This window comes from Zalophus californianus, chromosome 8, assembly GCF_009762305.2.
Source record: "Zalophus californianus isolate mZalCal1 chromosome 8, mZalCal1.pri.v2, whole genome shotgun sequence".
NCBI classification, from domain to species: Eukaryota; Metazoa; Chordata; class Mammalia; order Carnivora; family Otariidae; genus Zalophus; species Zalophus californianus.
In genome coordinates, this window is record NC_045602.1 from 49,493,991 (window position 1) to 49,512,355 (window position 18,365).

Genomic DNA, 18,365 nt, shown 5'->3' on the forward strand with positions numbered 1-18,365 from the left:
CCTCCTCCTTTCTGAAGCCTTCCCCATCGCCTCAGCCAGAAGCCGACAGGGTCTGTCTCCTGTGAGTGTGTGTATACCATGGTATGGCGCTTCTGGTGCAGCCATTAGCATCTGCATCTCTCACCGCCCAGCTGGGTTTTAAATGTGGGCCCTCGGACAGCACAGGAATGCTCCAGGGTTTGTTGGGTGAATGCTACTTCTGCCAAAGTAGCATCATTTTAAAAAAGCATTCTCACCAGTCACGTGTACTGTGTGCTGGGCGCTGTGCTAAGTGCTTTACATTCCTGGCTTACTGAATCCTCACAACCCTAGCATGTGCGGACTATTTCCAATCTCATTTTATAGATGGAGAAACCAAGTCTTAGGTTGAGTAAATTTTAAATAAGTCTCTTCCCAGCTTCTCAAGCCTGGCAGGACTGACTCAGACCCAGGTTTGTTTTATGTCAAACCAGAACTCTTGGCCTCCGCTCTCTGCCAAGACCTCCAGGGCTCTTTCTGAGTGAATGTTCCCGAGAATCCTGGTGCCTCTCTCAGTGCCTAAACCACCGCCGCCCGCCCGTACGCACAGCCTCCTTAGCCCCTCCGCACAGCCTCCTTAGCCCCTCCTGGTCTCCTGCCCCACCTGCCTTCCCATCCCTAATCTTGCCTCTGTCCTCAACTTCCCAAGCTGAGAGGGCCAGCAGGTGGCAGAGCCCCTAATTTGGAGTGTGTACAGGGTTCTGTGAAGTATGGGTGAACTCTATAGGGGGTATGCTCCTTCACGGATCCCTTGCCAACGAGATACCCCCCCACCCATCACTTGAGTCTTTGGGTAGACCAGGATGGTCCATTTTTTTTAGTTGGTTCTTGGCCCTGACTACAACACCTCAGAATCACTTGGGGAATTATCAAAAAAACGCACCCACTTAATTCTTAGAGATTCTTATGCAAGTCTGAAGTAGAGCCTGGTAATTGTGTGTGTGTGTGTGTGTGTGTGTGTGTGTGTGTGTGTGTGTGTGTGTGTGTGTGTGTATATGCACGCACGTGCGTGCGCACATGCATTTAACTGAGAAGATTTAATTTTTTAAAAAGGTAACACAAGGGGTGCCTGAGTGGCTCAGTCGTTTAAGTGTCTGACTCTTGATTCTGGCTCAGGTCATGATCTCAGGGTTATGAGAGCCAGCCCCACATGGGGCTCCCCACTGGGTGTGAGCCTGCTTGAGATTCTCTCTCTCCCTTTCCGCCCACTCTCTCTCCTCTCTAAAAAAAAAAAAAAAAAAAGGTAGCACAATTTCCAATAGTACAGTAGTAAAGAAGGGTATATGTTAAAAATCAAAATAGTATAGATCTGTTTTCCATTCCTTCGCACCCAGGCCTACAACCTCTATTTTATTCATATATATGAAGCGAGAAAAGGGAGTAAAACAGTATTACAGCATGCATACCATTATTTTTATTTATTTATTTATTTTTGGAGAGAGGGAGGAGAGAGTGAGTGAGCAAGCCTGTGCAAGCACAAGCAGGGGAAAGGACAGAGGGAGAATCCCAAGCAGACTCCTCACTGGGCACAGAGCCTGACATAGGGCTCAATCTCAGAACCCTGAGATCATGACCTGAGCCAGAATCAAGAGTCAGATGCTTAAACGACTGAGCCCCCAGGCGCCCCTTCACTTCATACGTTTTGAAGATTATTTTATATCTGCATATATATGTCTACCTCAGTCTTTAATGTCTGCAATATTCCATATTCCACAGAAATGCTGTAACTTATTTAACCAATGCCTGAATGAAGGACTTTCAATCTTGGTGTTTTAAAACAATGTTGCAATGAATATGGCTTTGCTCACACGTGTAACCAAATTTGTAGGGTAAGCTCCTAGATATCGAATAGCTGGATTAGAGGATATGTGAATATTTCTAGTTTAATAGATTTTTCCAAATTGTGCTCAAAAGACGCTGAAGGAATTTATACTCCTACCATCAAATGCATGAGGACATCTGTATTTTTATAAAGCTTCTCTGGTTATTATTGGGCAGCTGGGGTTGAGGTGCTTGAAACATAAGTTTCTTAGTTTCTCCTGGGCCACAGCCCGCTTGGGCACTGGAGGGTGCTTCCGCCTGTCCCCAACTGACATTTCCTTCTCATCCTTTTCCCCACTCTGTCTAGGACACAGAGTTGCAGAGAAAGCTAGACCATGAGATCCGGATGAGGGAAGGGGCCTGCAAGCTACTGGCGGCCTGCTCCCAGAGAGAACAGGCTCTGGAGGCCACCAAGAGCCTGCTGGTGTGCAACAGCCGCATCCTCAGTTACATGGGCGAGCTGCAGCGGCGTAAGGAGGCGCAGGTGCTGGGAAAGACAGGCCGGCGGTGAGCACGGGGGAGGCAGGCCTTACAGCGGGTAGTGGTGCAGGGTGTGTATGTTCGGAGTGTGGATCACCCTGAAGATGACTTCCCCATGAAGCCCCATCAGAAGCCTGGGAGACCCCTTGGTGTTTTATCACCACAGTGTGTTGCCCAAAGGTGCACTAGTGAGTAGCTAGGGCTGGATTCAGGAAAGCCAGTGTATCTGGTGCAAGGCTGGCAGGCTGAGGGGTTATAACGTGAAAGTGCTAATTTGCTAAGCCCTGCCTGTAGTCTGATGAGGTGGGCTGGCTGGCTTCTGGAAAGCTGATTTTCTCGAAGTCAATTTACCAGATGGCCAATTTACCACAGACTGACAATAGTGTACCTGAGGTGCACCATCACGAGCAGTGCTTGAGAAAGGAAATAATAAAAAAATATTTAAAGGAATGCCTACCCATTCACATAAATTAGATCATGTATTTTAAAAGGGGTCAGCTTCTGGATGTGAAACACCAGCTACACTGACATTAGATGCTGCCGATCTGACAAAGTTGCAGTGAAATGGTTGAGGTGATGCTCTGGTAAAACTAAAATGTTGGAGACAATACCTGGCAAATTTATCATCCTGAGAATTGGCCACTTTTGGTAAACTGATCATTTGGAAAACTGGCTTCTGGCAAAATAAGCCTGTTTGACCCCACAAGGCTGAGTGGGGAGAAAGTCACAGCCACTCACTGGCATGATGCCCTTCCCAGCTCTGCCATGAAGTCTGCCACAGGAGAGGTTGCCGGGAGCCCTCCAGAGCTCACCCATGAAGCCCCCAGGGGAAGGCAGATAACCTTTGTGGCTTCCCCACAAAGCTAACGGGCAAGCAGGTGGGGGGGCAGTACCTAATGTGAATTTGCTGTCTCCTGAGAGGCAGCCATCAACAGACTCTGCCCTGCCCAAGTCCCCACACAGCCTACACAGTGTGGGGTGAAGTACACCCCAAATCACTGACAACTAACGCATTGTTATCAGTGCCACATCTAGCTTAAGGTCCTACGAAGTTGCTAATTACATTAGTGGCATTATGAATTTGTATGGCTAAGCTGGATGAATTTGTACGGCTGTCACCTTAGCAGAGACACATGCTTGATGAGTCCTGTTGAAGGGAGGGGAGGGGAGAAAGGCCAGTGTCTGAGGCCCTGCAGTGGGGGCTGAGGAACTTGGGGTACTGGGAAGGCTCAGCCTACCTAGGGACGGTAGAGGAGAAATCAAAGCTGAGGAGGAGGGAAGAGAGAGGTTTGTGGCACATGGAACACAGACGTTCTTTACTTGGGTTCTTGATTTTCCGACTGACCCAGTACCCTCCTATAGCAAAGAAGTGATAAGAGGTTGAAGAACAGCCTCCCCTATTATTAAAAAGAAAGTCTGCAAACTCCAACCTTGGGAGATTGGGGTCTAGTGGAGAAGAGCCCTTGAGAAGGAGTCTCTCTGCAGGCACCTGTTCCCTCAAGCCTCACTTGTGCCTGACAGGGGTCTGGGGGAGATGGGCAGAGAGGGTGCTTGGAGGGGGAGGAGCCTGGAGCTTGTACTGCCTGTGAGCTGATGTGCCTCTAGAGTCCCCAAGCCCAGCAAACCCCTGGGTTCAAGCGACAGCTCTAACAGTCCCTCAGCCCTGCCCTCTCAGCCTGGCTGGGGACCTGGGGGCCAAGCCCTGGGCTGCAGGCGTCCTAGAGTCCTTGGGAACCGGGATGGGGTGGCGGGGGGAGGGGAGTAATGTCTAGAGGCCAGGCCAGGATGCTGTGATTTGCCCACAGGCCTTCTGACAGTGGGCCGCCTGCTGAGCGCTCCCCTTGCCGAGGCCGCGTCTGCATCTCTGGTAAGAAGCAAAGCACCACCCTTCCCCCTCCTTTCCCCCAGCCGCTGGCATTCCTTGCCCAACCACAAGATCTCCTGCCCTGTCTCAACATCTCTTCCTGCCCCTCTGCCCCTCAGACCTCCGGATTCCACTCATGTGGAAGGACACAGAATATTTCAAGAACAAAGGCGGTGAGTTCCACACATGCTGGGACAAATTGAGGGGTGACCTGAGGTTGGAGGCTCTTGTGGGGCACTGTCTTTACCAGTTTGGGCCTCTGTCCCCAGACCTGCACCGCTGGGCTGTGTTCCTGCTGCTGCAGCTAGGGGAACACATTCAGGACACAGAGATGATCCTGGTGGACAGGACCCTCACAGACATCTCCTTTCAGAACAACGTGCTCTTGTGAGTGCCTCGTCCCTGTGGCTCCCGCCTTTCTCCACTCTGCTCCAGTCCTTGGATGGAGCTGCAGGGGAGGAAGGAAGACGGGCCTCACCTGGGGAGCTGTCCTATACTCGCACCACCTCCATCTTCCACCCCCACCCATCCCCTCATGCCTACCTGGACTTCCCCAGGACCAGCCTCCTCTCTTCCTCCCACACTCCTATAGCACCGAGGCAGGGCCAGACTTTGAACTGCGACTGGAGCTGTATGGGGCCTGCATGGAAGAGGAGGGGGCCCTGGCGGGAGCCCCCAAGAGGCTTGCCACCAAACTCAGCAGCTCCCTAGGCCGTTCCTCAGGGAGGCGTGTCCGGGCATCACTGGAGAGTGCTGGGGGTTCGGGGAGCAGTCCCATTTTGCTCCCCACCCCGGCTGTGGGGTAAGGCCCTATATCCCCCCACTGCCCTCAGCTGCGTATGTCCTGGCTACGGGTGGCCTCTGAGCTGTGTTGAGAACGCAGACCTCCTTTGCACTGCTGCCGCAGCATGCAGACCTACATGAATGAGCGGGGGCCACACAGCTGGGGGGCACCTTGGCCTGTGCCCTGGAGCTGGGCCCCAGTCAACCAAGAGGACCAGGAGGAATGCAGGGAGAGCTAAGTTCAGGGGTCTTCGGTCTTTTGCAGCAGCAAATGCATCTTATGTTGACAGAAGAAATGCCCTGGTTGGAGCAAAGTATCCTGGGTCCTGCGGGGTTGTCTACTGGCGCCTGGAAGCACCGAGTGGAAACACTGGGTCTCTGAGAAGCAGTTTGAGATGCTCTAGGGCAGTCTTTGCTGCCTTTGGGGACAGACAGGAGGTCAAATTCCGGCTCCACCACCTACCAACTATAAATTATGGGCAAATTTCTTAACTTCTCTAAGCCTCAAGCTGTCTCATCTATTGACAAAACAATGCCACCAATCTCCCAAGGCTGTCGTGGGAATACAGTGGGATAACATACAAAGCATAGGATGCAGCACTTAGCAGAAGCTTGGTCAATGTTCCCACCCCTGTGGGGGAGGCAAGCTAGTTTTCTGTGGGACAGCCTGAACGACGGGTCAGGTCTGCTCCGCCCTCAGAGCTCCTGCCGCTGAGGATGCCCATCGCTGGGCTGAGGCCCACTTGTCTGTCTGTCCTGCAGTGGTCCTCGTTACCACCTCTTGGCTCACACGACGCTCACCCTGGCGGCAGTGCAAGATGGGTTCCGCACACACGACCTCACCCTCACCAGCCATGGTGAGTATGTGTTGTGGAGGGGCGGAGATGCTGGACAGTAAGAGGGGCTGTTGGATGGTCCCTTCTCATTCCCCACCCTTACCCTGCACTTCCTGTCCCCCAGAGGAGAACCCCGCCTGGCTTCCCCTTTATGGTAGCGTGTGTTGCCGCCTGGTGGCTCAGCCTCTCTGCATGACTCAGCCTACCGCAAATGGTACCCTCAGGGTGCAGGTGAGGGGCCCTGAGGTGTAGAAGGGAACATGGAGAAGGCAAAGGAGCGTTGGATCATCTAGGCACCAAAGGACTATTGAAAAATCAAGATCTGGGTGGAGGAAGGAGGGTTATGGCAAGAAGACAGGAGGATCAGACACAAGGGTGGGCAGAAAGGAGCAGACTGTCATTTGGGGGAATGGGAAGAAGGGTGTTGGGGGTGTGATTCCCCCAGGAAACCTTGAGTCATTTATGCAGCAAGCTGGGGAGCTGCAGGACTGGGCGCGAGTGCATGGAGTCCTGAAAGGCACAAGCCTCTTCTGTTACCGGCAACCCGGAGACGCAGACACTGGGGAAGAGCCGTTGTTTACTATTGCCATCAACAAGGTGAGGGGTCCCTTGGCAGTGAAGCTACCAGGTGCCAGGGCCCAGGAGCATCTCCTTCGGGTCCCAGGAGGGTGGGTGCAGAGAGATGGAAGTCTAGCCTGCTGCTTCTAACAGCACTACACCCAGCTTCAGGGCCGGGAATGTTCTCACTGGCATTGCTGGGAAAAGCTCTTCTCACCAGCTTCAGCCCCTGCCAAGTCCCACAGAGAGGGTCCCACTGTCAGTTTAGGATTTTCATGCTCTTTCCGCCTTTTCCCTCAGATTCCAGTCTGCATCCTCTTCACCCTTTCCCAGCTTTCTCTCCCAACCCAAGTCCAATGACCCCTCTTGATTTCTGAGCCCTTTTGCTGGCTTTCCTGCCGACTTTTATGAAAGTGCTGAGGGACATTAGGCCTCAGCATTCCTGCTCGCCTCCGTGCCTCCCTTGTCTCACTCAATCCCTCTTTCCCTGTCTCTGTCTGCTCTTCTTTCCTGACTGAGGATGCTCCATCTCATCCCCAGTCCTTTCCTGCCGTTCCTTCTGGCTCTGCTCGATAGGAGGCAAATGAGAGACCCAACCAGCTCCTCCTCCTAAGGCAGGGATGAGCAAGCCTGCCTGATATCACTGCTGACTTCTGTGACCAAGGTGAAGGTGGAAGCAGGCCCCTCTTTTCTCCTGCAGGAGACTAGAGTGCGGGCAGGGGAGCTGGACCAGGCTGCAGGCCGGCCCTTCACCCTGAGCATCAGTAACCGCTGTGGGGAGGACGAGGTGACACACACCCTTCAGACCGAGAGTCGAGGAGCCCTGCACAGCTGGATGGAGGCTCTGTGGCAGCTTTTCTTTGACATGAGTAAGAGGAGGGGGCTGGTTTGAACCTTTGGGAGGGATGGGGTTTATTTTTATCAAAGGCCTCTATTTCCCGAAAGTGTGCAAGGGACCATGGTAGGGGAGAGGATGGCCTGGCCCTTCGGTCTTCCTCCTCCCACCCCGGGCCTTGCTGTCCCTTCAGGCCAGTGGAAGCAGTGCTGTGATGAAATCATGAAGATTGAAACCCCCGCTCCTCCCGGAAACCACCCCAAGTACTGGCCAAGCAGGGGTCCTTGTACCATGAGATGGGTGAGCGAAAGTACACTACGGGAACCTGATGGGAAGTGCGGTTGGGGGCTTCAAGGGAGCACAGATAATGGACACAGAGAAAGCAATAGGCTGAGGCAGAGCTCTGGGAACCCAAGGCCCTCTCAGCCCTTCCGTCCTTGTTTCTCTTCTCCAGCCCTGACAGCCATCTCCACCAAAGTTCCAAACAAACCCCCAAAGAGCCAGATTCATTTCATGGATTTCTTTCCTAATTTCTTCTTCTCTTGTTTCCCTTTCTGCATGTGGATTCCTGTCTCTTCCTCCGACCCTTCACTTGCCTGGCACTGCTTTCATTTTCCGCCTCTTTCTTGATTTTTTTCACCCACTTCTGCCCACCCCCTCGTCTCCGTCCCCCCTGCACACTGTATCCTATAGTCTTATCAGAGCCCGTGGCTCCAGGGGGCCCAGGTGAGGGGCTTCTCCTGCAGGATAACACAATCTCGGCTGAGATCCGGGCTTTGCTTTCCTCCTATTACAGTGACAGGTGATGATCAGGGCTGGGTAGGCCTGAGGCCTAAGCTCTGACTGGCCCCCTCCCCTCAACCCCTTCCTGGTGTCACAGCTATTGAGCCGCTGGATGACATCGCAGCAGTGACAGACATCCTGGCCCAGCGGGAGGGCGCAAGGCTGGAGACAGCCCCACCCTGGCTAGCAATGTTTACAGAACAGCCTGCCCTGCCTAACCCCTGCTCACCTGCCTCAGTGGCCCCAGCCCCAGCTCGGACCCACCCCATACCCTGGGGGCGACCCCGAACATTCTCCCTGGACGCTGTCCCCCCAGACCACTCCCCTGGGGCTTCCCGCTCGGTTGCCCCTCTCCCGCAGCAGCGATCCCCAAGGTCCAGAGGCCTCTTCAGCAAAGGCCTGCCCCGCACTTGGCTCCAGTCGCCAGTATGAGAGAGAAAGATGCTGGCAACAGGATCTGGCCAGAGGAAGAGAGGACGGGTGTGCAGTTGGGCTCCGGATGCGGCGCTGTCAGCAGCAGGTTGGCCAGTGTGGCCCCCCTTCCTCTGCTGGACTGCGGGTAGGCTGGGGGCGGGGGGAGCAGAAGCCCCTCTTCGGCTGTGGTTGCCAAGGTGCTGAGGGGCTCATTCCTGGGACTGGCTTGGACCCCCTAAACCCTTCCTGGGAGAAAACTGGAACCAATCCTGCCCTACCTCCCTGCACTAACCAGCTTTGAGGATGGCACTGAAGAGCCTTGGGATGGAGTGCAACTCCCTTGTGACTCTCACATCAACCATTAAAGTTATTTAACGGCAGCCCTCACCTGGTTCTTGAAGACAGGTTGCCTCTGCTTGGTCTGGGCCTGCCCCATCCCCTCATCTCTGGAGCTTAGTTGACCGGTAGTCGTGAAGTATGCCTGTGATACTGAGTAATCAGACAAGGGCTGGGTGCAGGGGTACTTTATAAATCCCACAGGGAGAAAGGCGGGCTGCTCTTCTTTCACACGCTGCTGAATCTCAGGATCTCAGCAAGGTCATAGCCAGTCACAGCAAAGGAGCTGCCGGAGGGGTCACAGAATCGGACACCACACACCTGGGTGTCAGGTACACACTCAGCATGACAGTGTTCCACCTGGGGGAGAGGAGGACTGCTCAGGGCCTGCTGTCTCAGGCTTGGCCCCCCCCCCCCTTTCCACTCCTCCCACAACACACACCTCAGTGTGGCCACTCTTTGGGCTTCTGCTCAGCTTCCAGATGTGTACAAAGGTGTCCTCAGCTGCAGAGAGAAGCTATTAAAAAAAGAAAAAAGGTGGTAGGATGAGTGGGCATTGGCACGTGCCGACAGGGGACATGTATAGGCTGGAGTGCCTGGCCCAGGTGCCCAGGGAGAGGGCTCCACTGAGTAGCAGACAAGCCTATGGAGTTCCTCTCAACACCCCAGTACCAGGAACACGGGTTCATAGGGATGGAGGAGGAGACTGACCTTGCCCACCTCGGGAGCCAGGTCCAGGGCACAGATGGCCCGGGCGTGGGCGCTGATCTGGACGTGCAGAGTTCCCGTACTGGCCTCATAGAGACGCACTTGCCCATCCCCGTAGCCTGCGGCTACTGTCCCATGCCACAGCTGCACGGAAGGGCACGGGACCCTGCAAGGGTGATAACCCACTTTATTTTCCTCTGACCCCTCAGGAAGGCATCAGCCCCCTTCTGCCTCACCTACCCAAATCCTGGAATTTGGGTCATTAATTTGAATTCAGGCCCTGACCGCCAGACACACAGCAAGCCTGAGTCATCTGCCGTCACCATGTCAGCCATGCAGTCCTGAGGAGAAAAGTGGGATCAGTCCTTCCCTTCCTCCACTGCTGAGTCCTGTATACAGGGCAGGGGGGAAGGGAGGCAGCATTTGCATCTTTGCCTCTCCAGGGAAAGGGCAAAATGTGGAGCCCTCACCAGCCGGATGCGGGGTTTCCCTCAGGATGCATAAAATGCCTCCCTTGCATTCTTTAGAGTGTCACTCCCCCTGACCTGACAAACCATGTGTGAGGGGCAGGGTATATACTTGTCCTTACTGGATGGATGATGAAGCTGAGACCACAGTGTTATGATCTGGAGGTCTTGCAATGAGCCAGTCACAGTCAAGACTAGAGTCCAGGCCTCTTGAAACCTCTAACCCCAGGCAACCAACATAGCCCCTGGGCCCAGCCCTGGGTCAGGTGCAGTGGAGGATATGAATTAGGACGTACATACCCCATTCTCAAGAGGTTTGTAATCCAATTAGGGAGACAAGAGTTGTCTTTGAGGATAGTACCAATTCAGGGCTCAGCCAAGGGAGATGAGTGGGAGCAGGAATAGGGGATGGCTTCCCGAAGACAGTAGTAGCACTGGAGGTGGGCCTGAATAGGTGGGACTTGCCCAAGTCCAGAAAAGGAGGCTGTACATGTTAGAGTTGGAAAGCATCTTAGACACCATCTGTCCCAACTCCTCAATTCACACCAGTATTGAAAAGTGTTTGTGAACTATTAAATGCCATGTAAATGGAAGATCAGTCTTCATCACTGGACTTGAGGTTGCTAAAACCTGGGAAAGAGCAGCAATGTCCCCAAAGTGATCCAACCGCTTAGCAGTGGAGTCAAGACTTAAACCCAGGTCTGCTGCCTACCAAAGTGGGAAGGCTCCCAGGCTCACTGGAATTGGTAGGGGGAATCCACTCACCTGTCCCTGGGCAGGCTCGGTCGCAATGTCTGTGACTGATGTCTGGTGCCCAGCCAGCTCTTCACTCAGTACAATGTTGGGACCCTTGGCTGGGATGTCAAACACCAGTACCCGGCCCGACCATGTTCCTGCGGAACCAGTGCCCCACTGATGGTTTCCTGATCCTCCCGAGTCTCCAACCACCACATATAGCACTCCCTCCATCCCAGAAACCTTTGTAACAAAACCACCAGTCACTGCTCCAACAGCTCTACTCTTCCACTGACTACCGTTATTCTGTCTTATCCTGCCCTTCTGAAGCCCTCCGTGGCTTTCTGGAGTCTCTCTAAGAGCCCCCTTCACTCCCACCCTTCCCTCTAACCCTCAAAAATTCCCTCAAACCTTCAGCATCCTCCTGGCCAAAGCCCACACCCCTATACCCCAGCACCCCCCAATGCCCTGCCTTTGGCCCCCTCACCCACACAGATGAAGTGGCCACTGGAAGCAATTCCTCGGGCAAACACAGCCTGTACTGAATATGAAAGGGGAAAACTATTAGAAATAGCACCTCCTCCGGCCCCACCAAACACTGCCTACCCCCATCCCACTCAGTCCTGCAGGTACCTGGAGACACATCTCCAGAGTCCAGTGCGTGCCAGTAGACCATGACAGAGCCATCTGACTCATACATCTGGAAGACAAGAGCAAGGATGGGGGCACAATCCAGCTGAACTTTGCTGAGCTATGCTGAGTATTTCACATACTCATGTTAGCCTTAGCCCATTTAATCCTCAAAAACAACTCTGGGAGGCAGGCACTACTTTTATTCCCCTCTCAGGACACTGAAGCTCTGAGAAGTTAACTAAATTGCCTGAGGTCATACAGCTAGTAAAGGGGCAGGTATTGGAGATGGCACTTGGGAATTGGAAAAGATGGAAGGAATGAAGATGAGAAATAAGGAAGAATGGGCTAAACATGTGACAAGTTTGTAAGGGTTTAGAGGCAAGTGGGGGAAGAGTTGAGAAGACTATAGTGGGGGAGGGTAGGAAGCTCTCCTTACCTGTATTCCTCGATGTGAGGTGAGTACCAGCAACACTCGGAAGGGGAGGACACACCAATGGACCTAAAAGGAAGTGGCCCAGGGTAGGAAGAAGTGGTCAGAGTGGAGGATAGGAGGACTCAAAAGAGTGAAAAATCAGAGGGTTAGGGAAGGCCTATTCCCTGAGGCTTGGAGAGGAAGGACAGAGATGAGGACTGGGTTCAGCAACACCACTCTCACTCAACTCTATGCCTCACCTGGGTGATAAGTGGAGGGCTCACTCCAGCTCCCTCCTTAGCGTGGAGCTGGCGCTGGGCCAAGGGCGCACCCTCAGGAGCAGCGCTGAGAAGCTGGGCGCTGGGTCCATGGACTACCCCAAAATGTGTGAGGTTGCGGGAGGGCACCTGCAGCACACTGAGGTTGTTGCACAGGGCTGCAGCCGAACATCGAAGGGGAATAGAGCGCTCCCGGCGGAACATCCTAGCGGAGAAAGGCCCGAATCACAGGCGCTCCGGAAACAGACGACAGTGGTGATTCCTGCGGGAGGAATGGGGGATGCTGTCATGAGGCACTGAAGGAAACCATTGGAGTAGGTCAGGATGTGATGGGGAACCCGAGGACGGCAATAGGGGAGTCTGGCGTGGGGATGTCTTGGGGAACGGGAAAGGGGAGCCCCAGGGCTCCATCCAATGGGGCGATGGGGGGATCCCAGAGGAGGAACGGTGATGGCACAGGACCCGGTGGCCCCAAGCGCCCGAGCGAAGGCAGATGAAGCAGGGTAGCCCCCAGACCCTTTTTATCTCAGCTGGCTCCCCGAAGCCCCAGGGTCGCTTGCCTGACTCCGGGAATTCTTCGGACCCTGCAAATCCACCGCCACCATAGGGACGACGCACGTACGCACGGCCATTGGGCGGGGCCGAGCAACCCAAACGTGCAGAGCGCGGCGCGGTTGCCAGGGCAACCGTGGGCGGGGCGAGCCACTCCACGCTAGGTCAGCCGCGGGTGCAAGGCGCCGTTGCTAGGGTGACGGTTAGGCGGAGGTGGCTGCAGCAAGGCAGGGAAGCTGCGGAAGACCCGGGTTTGGAGCGACAGCTGCGGCGATGGCTCACGAAGGCTCGGTGAGCTTCAGCTCCGCTAGGGGTGGGTCAGAGCCGGGACCGGCCTTTAAGGTCGGTGTGGGGAACCGTGGGTCTGCCCCACGCCGGCCGCCGCCCGCCCAGCATGTGGGCGTTCATGGTCGGTCTTGGGCAGAAAATCTACACCTGCACCACGCACACTAACACGCTTTGTCACACTCGGAACTTGAGGGAAAAAGTCAAATGTATGGTGCAGAGCCCAAGAACAGGAACTGACTTTGGAAGCAGCTATGCATGTAATAAGTCTCTTACACTGAGGCACCCATTCAAATGGATAAACCAGAATTGGTCAGGCACTGGGGAGAGGTGTTGCTAAATAAACTCCCTTTCAAGGATTTTAGGAGGAAGGAATGGATTAAACAACTCTGAGGCTGCACTTGAAACTCAAATTGTTTAAAAGCCAAGAATTTTTTTTTTAAGATTTCTTTTTATTTTAGAGAGCCCGCGTGAGAGGGGGAGTTGGGGAGGAGCAGAGGGAGAGGAAAGGAGAAACTCTCAAGCGGACTCCCCGCTGACTGGGAGCTCCACACTCGGGCCTGAGCTGAAATCAAGTGCGGAGGCTTAACCTACTGAGCCACCCAGGTGCCCCAAAAGCCAAGAAGTTTTTAAATAAAACAGATTTGAGGAGACTTCGTGCAATAATGTCTCTGGCCTCTCTGGTCAGGCCACGTCTAGGTACAGTCACTATCAGAGGTGGCACATGAGAGGCTGGGAGGGTAAGTCTAAGGAACTGGCTCTCCTCTCCCAGCCCTATCTGCCCTGCTCTGGCCAAGCCTGGACTGGGCTGTGGGCTACTCCCTGGGCTTGCCACCAGGGCTGTTTTCATTAGCAGAGAAGGGAAATGAGGCTTAAGGGATTTTGAGTTCAGGTAAAGTTTAGGAAACACCAGATATGGGGGAGAATGAATTTGAGGGGACATCTGGTAGGAAGCAATAAGGTTGGGTGGGGGTGAGGAGGTGAAGATTTGAGAAGATAACCTTTAGAGGTAAATTTTGGAAGGAACCAAGTTCAGGGAGACTTGTAGGAAAGGGAGGAGGCTCCCAAGAATCTCCCTGTAAGTTTCCTATGTCCCTAAAATGAATTTATGGAACTAGCCTTTTTCTTTTTATGTGGATTTTTCTTGATTATAGAAGGACACAGACTCACTGTAGAGAACTTATAAAATAGAGAAGAGCACAAGAAAGAAACGTATCCACTGTTACAATTTTGGTGTTTCCCTTTTCTTTAACATATACTGATTTATACATCTGAGATGATACTTGGTATGTAATTTTGTATCCTGTTTCTTTCATTTATCATTACCTATCCTATTGCAAATTCTTCCTAAAATTATCTTTAATCATTGCATAATATTCCTTAGTATAGAGGGCACACAATTAGCCGTATATTCTTTTTGTTAGACATAGGTTTTTAATATTCTGCTATTATAAATGACAGCACAGGGAATATGTTGGAGGATATATTTTTATTTTCATTTCAGGATATGCTTTTGGATGTGTTCATAAAACTGGAATTGATATTTTTAAAGGTTGAACATCTTTTCAAATGTTTATTAGTCATTTATGGTTCCATTTTTATGAAATGTTAATGTTCTTTGCTTATTATCCTTGGGGTCTTAAGATTTTATTTTTTATGTGAGTTTTTAATATACTTGGGGATATTTATCCTTTTTTATATTTGTTGCAATTTTTTTTTTAATTTTGGAAAGCAGGATAAAGTCAGGCTCTAGAGTCAGGCATACCTGCATATGAATTATGACTCCGCTACTTCCTTGCTGTGTGATCTGGACAAATTCTGTAAAATAAAGATAAAAATAGTATGTAGTCTAAAAATGTGGAACTTGAGTCAGTGTTTGTAACTGATACACTTAAGTGCCAGTAAATGGTAACTACTGTCAGCTTGTAATTGGGAATGTCTTAAAAAATAAGTATAGGAAAATTTTGCCTATATGTATACACCTCTCTAGCTTTTTATTATTTCTTACATAATTTTTATGCTTAGGCAGTTTTTTCTCACCCAGAGATGATATGACTATTTAACCTATTTTTTTCCTACATTTTGTTTTTTGCTTATGTTTTTGTTTCATTTGTGTGTGTATATCCTTTAATACATCTGGGATTTATTTAGATGTATATTGTAAAATAAGGATCTAAGTTGATTTGGGGGAGAGGAGACTCTAAAGAGCACTAGCCATTTATTGACTCATCCTTAATTTTTCTGAACTCTCAAGAACTTTGAACCTGTTGAACTAGTGCCAATAGCAGGGACTGTGGAGTAGAGCTATACACAGCCAGGGTGTACTCTGTAATCTCAAGCAAGCGATGGTTAACTTGTGTCCTTTCAGTTTCTTTGTAAAATGCGCTCAGTGAGATGTTATGAAAATTAAATTAACGGGGTGCCTAGGTGGCTCAGATGGTTAAGTGTCTGCCTTTGGCTCAGGTCATGAGCTCCGCATTGAGCTCCCTGCTTGGCGGGGAGCCTGCTTCTCCCTCTCCCTCTACCGCTCCCCCTGCTTGTGCTCTCTTGCTCTCTCTATCAAATAAATAAATAAAATCTTTAAAAAAATTTTTAAAAGTGAAAATTAAATTAGCTAGGTCAGGGGTGCCTGGGTGGCTCAGTCAGTTAGGCCTCCTACTCTTGGTTTGAGCTCAGGTCATAATCTCAAGGTCCAGAGATCGAGCCCCATGTCCAGCTCCCCACTCAGCAGGGAGTTGGCTTGAAAGAGTCTCTCCCTCTGCCCCTCCCCCCTCAGATAAATAAATCTTAAAAAAATAAATTAGCTAGGTCAAACATCTAAAATAAATTTGACATGTAGTAGGCTCTTAGTAAATTGTTCCTTTCAGAAGGCTTTTCCTTCCTACTGGACAGCTTGAGAAAGCTTCTTCCTAGTCTGTAGCTGCTTCTCCATTCCACTTCTCTGTTTCCTGGCCTGATTGCCCTGTTTTTTCCTCCCAGAGGCAGGAGAGACAGATTCGGGACCGCGGGGACCAGATCCAAGGCGGAAAAGGTGCGGCCTCCTACGGTGCAGGTGCCACAGGTGGACATCGTGCCTGGGCGGCTCACGGAAGCTGAATGGATGTCGCTCATGGCTCTAGAGGAGGGAGAGGATGTTGTGGGGGACATCCTGGCTGATCTGCTGGCTCGAGTCATGGACTCTGCCTTCAAAGTCTACTTGACTCAGCAGGTGGGCCTGGATCCGGGTTCTCCAGACTCATCTCCACCCACCCACCCATCCCTCTGGCACCCCCTGGGCTGAGACCCTTTCTCACCTCCGTAGTGCATTCCGTTCACCATTAGCCAGGCCCGGGAGGCCATGCTGCAGATCACCGAGTGGCGCTTCCTGGCCAGGGACGAGGGAGAATCTGCGGTGGCTGAGGACCCCACGTGGGGCGAGGACGAGGAACCCTTGGCATGCATGACGGATGCCTGGGCTCAGGGATCAGTGCCCGTGCTGCATGCGCCTGCCTCGATGGGGCCGGAGGAGACCTTCCAAGGCGAAGTAAGCCCAGCCCCCAACTCCCTTCGACCCCCACCCCCCTACCCTGAGCCCCACCGAGTCTTCCTTCTCCTCAGGACCTCCCTGGACTCCTCTACCCTTAGTTCCTCTCTCCTCTTTCCTGAGTCTCACTACCCACCCTCCACCCCTACCCCCAATGCATTTCCCTAGGACCAAGGGAGCATGGACCAGATCTCTTTAGGAAGACGGTGGATGGTGAGACCCTCTCAGGAGCAGATGGAATCTTGGGAGCATTCTCCAGAGCTGCAAATCTCTTCAGGCCCCCCACCTACCCCAGAGTTGTTTCAGGAGACAGGGTCCGGGGGTCCTTTAGAGGACGTGGACGTCCAGGCCAGAGACCACCAGGCCACAGTGGGGTCCTTGAACGTGAGTTGCCAATCATTGGTGGAGATGGCTCCTGATGGCAGTCCCCATCCTTCTCTGGAGGTAGCCAGCACCCAGGCCTTGACCCAGAGGGCACAGCCCCACAGCTCCCAGTTCTTGCTGGAGGACCTCTATTACTGCACATCCCAGCCGCACGTCGCTGGGGACTGGCTGGAGCTCAAGAAGGAGGATGTGCCCCTCATCGACTCAGGCGTGTCGGAAGCGGGCCTCTCCGCTGGTGTCCCCACCGTGCTCGGCCCCTCCACCTCGTTAGAGCCACAGCAGCCCAGGTTCGCGGACGCGCTGTGGAGCCGTCTTCCCTACAGGGTGGGCCGCAAGGCCGGGGCGCGTCTGGACCCCACGCGCCTGCCGTGCCACTGGGTGCGCCCGCTGGCCGAGGTTCTGGTTCCTGACTCGGAGGCATGCCCCCTGAAAGCCTACCAGGGGCACCCGAGGGTTGCGAAGACCGAGGTTCCTGAGGCTCCCACCAGACTGCTAGCACCCAGACCCAGTGTCCGCGTCTCCCCGACAGTTTTCTCTCTCTGCCACCTAGCGCTCCTTTCCCTGCCTTGGGCCCGGGCCCTGGCCTCCAATCCCCCACTTTAAGCTTAGGCCTGCCATCTCCAGGCTTTGGGTCAAAGCTTCCCTTTCCCAAACCTGGGCTTGGCTTTCTTGCCACGAATCTGGCCTTCCCTGATCTGGCCCGGAGCCCCAGCCCCAAACTGTGGCCTGGTGCCAAGTGGCCCAGTGGCTGGGAGGGCGAGGCAGAGTTGCTGGGCAAGATGTGGGCTGGCCGCAGCTGCGTAAATCCACAGGGCGTGGATCCCAGCTACTGGAAGCGTCAGGATCCTCACAGGTGGCCACATATGGCACCCCGAGTCCTTGAGGCCACATCCCAGGTGATGTGGAAGCCCATGTTGCTGCCTGACACAATGAAGCTGGCTCCTGGTGTGAGCATGTGGAACCCAACCACCCAGGTGCTGCTCAGGGCTGCAGTATCCCAGCAGGGGGACAAAGAAAGTGGCCCATCTCTTCCCATTGAGCAGCATCCCATCCAAACGGGTGCCCCAAAGCCTCAGGTGTCTGTGAGACAACTAATGAAGAACCCAACCCCCAAAGTGTGGTCACTCCTCCCCAAGCACCTGCCCTATTCTGGGCCCTGAAGCTCAGGCAGTCGGTTCCTTCTTTCTGCTTGCCAGAATAAACACCTGAGTTGCCTTAAGCGTTGACCAGATGTCTCTGTCAGTTTCTTCCAAGGGTACTCACTCAGGAGCAGTTGTCCTATAGTCCTAGAAGAATATAGAACACTGGTTCCAGGGAATAACCCCATTTCCACCCTTGGGTGACCTTGCACTAGGGTCACTGTTGCTCCCCAGCAGAGGCATTCTGGAGAACCATCCCCCTCTCCACAGAGGAGTAGACATAAGGGCTGCAAGAGGGGTCTGCCTCAGTTGGAATCACTCAGAGTCTCCTTGCAGTAGGGGAGTAAGCTGACGGCTCTGCTTAAGTACACATTGATTAAAGACAGGAGGAATTTGATATTTTGCTTTTCCAATCCCTGGAATTCATCAGTTCAGCTTAGTTTCACTTGGAGACAACCATAAGTCTATACATGGCTCAAAGAAGCACTGACTCTGGGCCAAAGATAGCAGTGAGGCAATCA

At 52.9% G+C, this 18,365-nt stretch overlaps 3 protein-coding genes across 5 annotated transcripts in view; 2 read left to right on the forward strand and 1 right to left on the reverse strand.

Moving 5' to 3' along the window:
* The window catches only part of RTKN (rhotekin), a 22,991-nt gene extending 14,208 nt beyond the window's left edge, over positions 1-8,783 (forward strand). The window contains 12 exon segments of the mRNA XM_027621862.2: positions 2,147-2,346; positions 4,125-4,186; positions 4,303-4,356; positions 4,453-4,570; positions 4,776-4,985; positions 5,729-5,823; positions 5,927-6,033; positions 6,271-6,399; positions 7,061-7,229; positions 7,389-7,441; positions 7,444-7,495; positions 8,076-8,783. Of these exon segments, the coding sequence (XP_027477663.1) occupies positions 2,147-2,346; positions 4,125-4,186; positions 4,303-4,356; positions 4,453-4,570; positions 4,776-4,985; positions 5,729-5,823; positions 5,927-6,033; positions 6,271-6,399; positions 7,061-7,229; positions 7,389-7,441; positions 7,444-7,495; positions 8,076-8,410 (1,584 nt within the window). The 3' untranslated portion in view covers positions 8,411-8,783.
* Positions 1-12,620, reverse strand: part of WDR54 (WD repeat domain 54) — a 23,669-nt gene extending 11,049 nt beyond the window's left edge. The window contains exons 1-10 of one of the 3 annotated variants that reach the window (XM_027621873.2): positions 12,522-12,620; positions 11,944-12,223; positions 11,708-11,770; positions 11,272-11,338; positions 11,126-11,179; positions 10,669-10,796; positions 9,677-9,777; positions 9,449-9,602; positions 9,171-9,245; positions 8,781-9,088 (exon numbers count right to left, since the gene is read on the reverse strand). In XM_027621873.2, coding sequence (XP_027477674.1) covers positions 8,957-9,088; positions 9,171-9,245; positions 9,449-9,602; positions 9,677-9,777; positions 10,669-10,796; positions 11,126-11,179; positions 11,272-11,338; positions 11,708-11,770; positions 11,944-12,165 — 996 coding nt within the window. In that variant the 5' untranslated portion in view covers positions 12,166-12,223; positions 12,522-12,620 and the 3' untranslated portion in view covers positions 8,781-8,956. The other 2 variants (XM_027621871.2, XM_027621872.2) reach the window with 2 other exon arrangements.
* A 166-nt stretch (positions 12,621-12,786) lies between these two features.
* C8H2orf81 (chromosome 8 C2orf81 homolog) lies at positions 12,787-17,924 on the forward strand. The gene is given in 6 exon segments (XM_027620536.2): positions 12,787-12,804; positions 15,778-15,806; positions 15,808-16,006; positions 16,100-16,321; positions 16,490-17,228; positions 17,231-17,924. Coding segments are annotated over 6 exon segments (1,842 nt in total). The 3' UTR covers positions 17,866-17,924.
* The last annotated feature ends 441 nt before the right edge of the window (positions 17,925-18,365 follow it).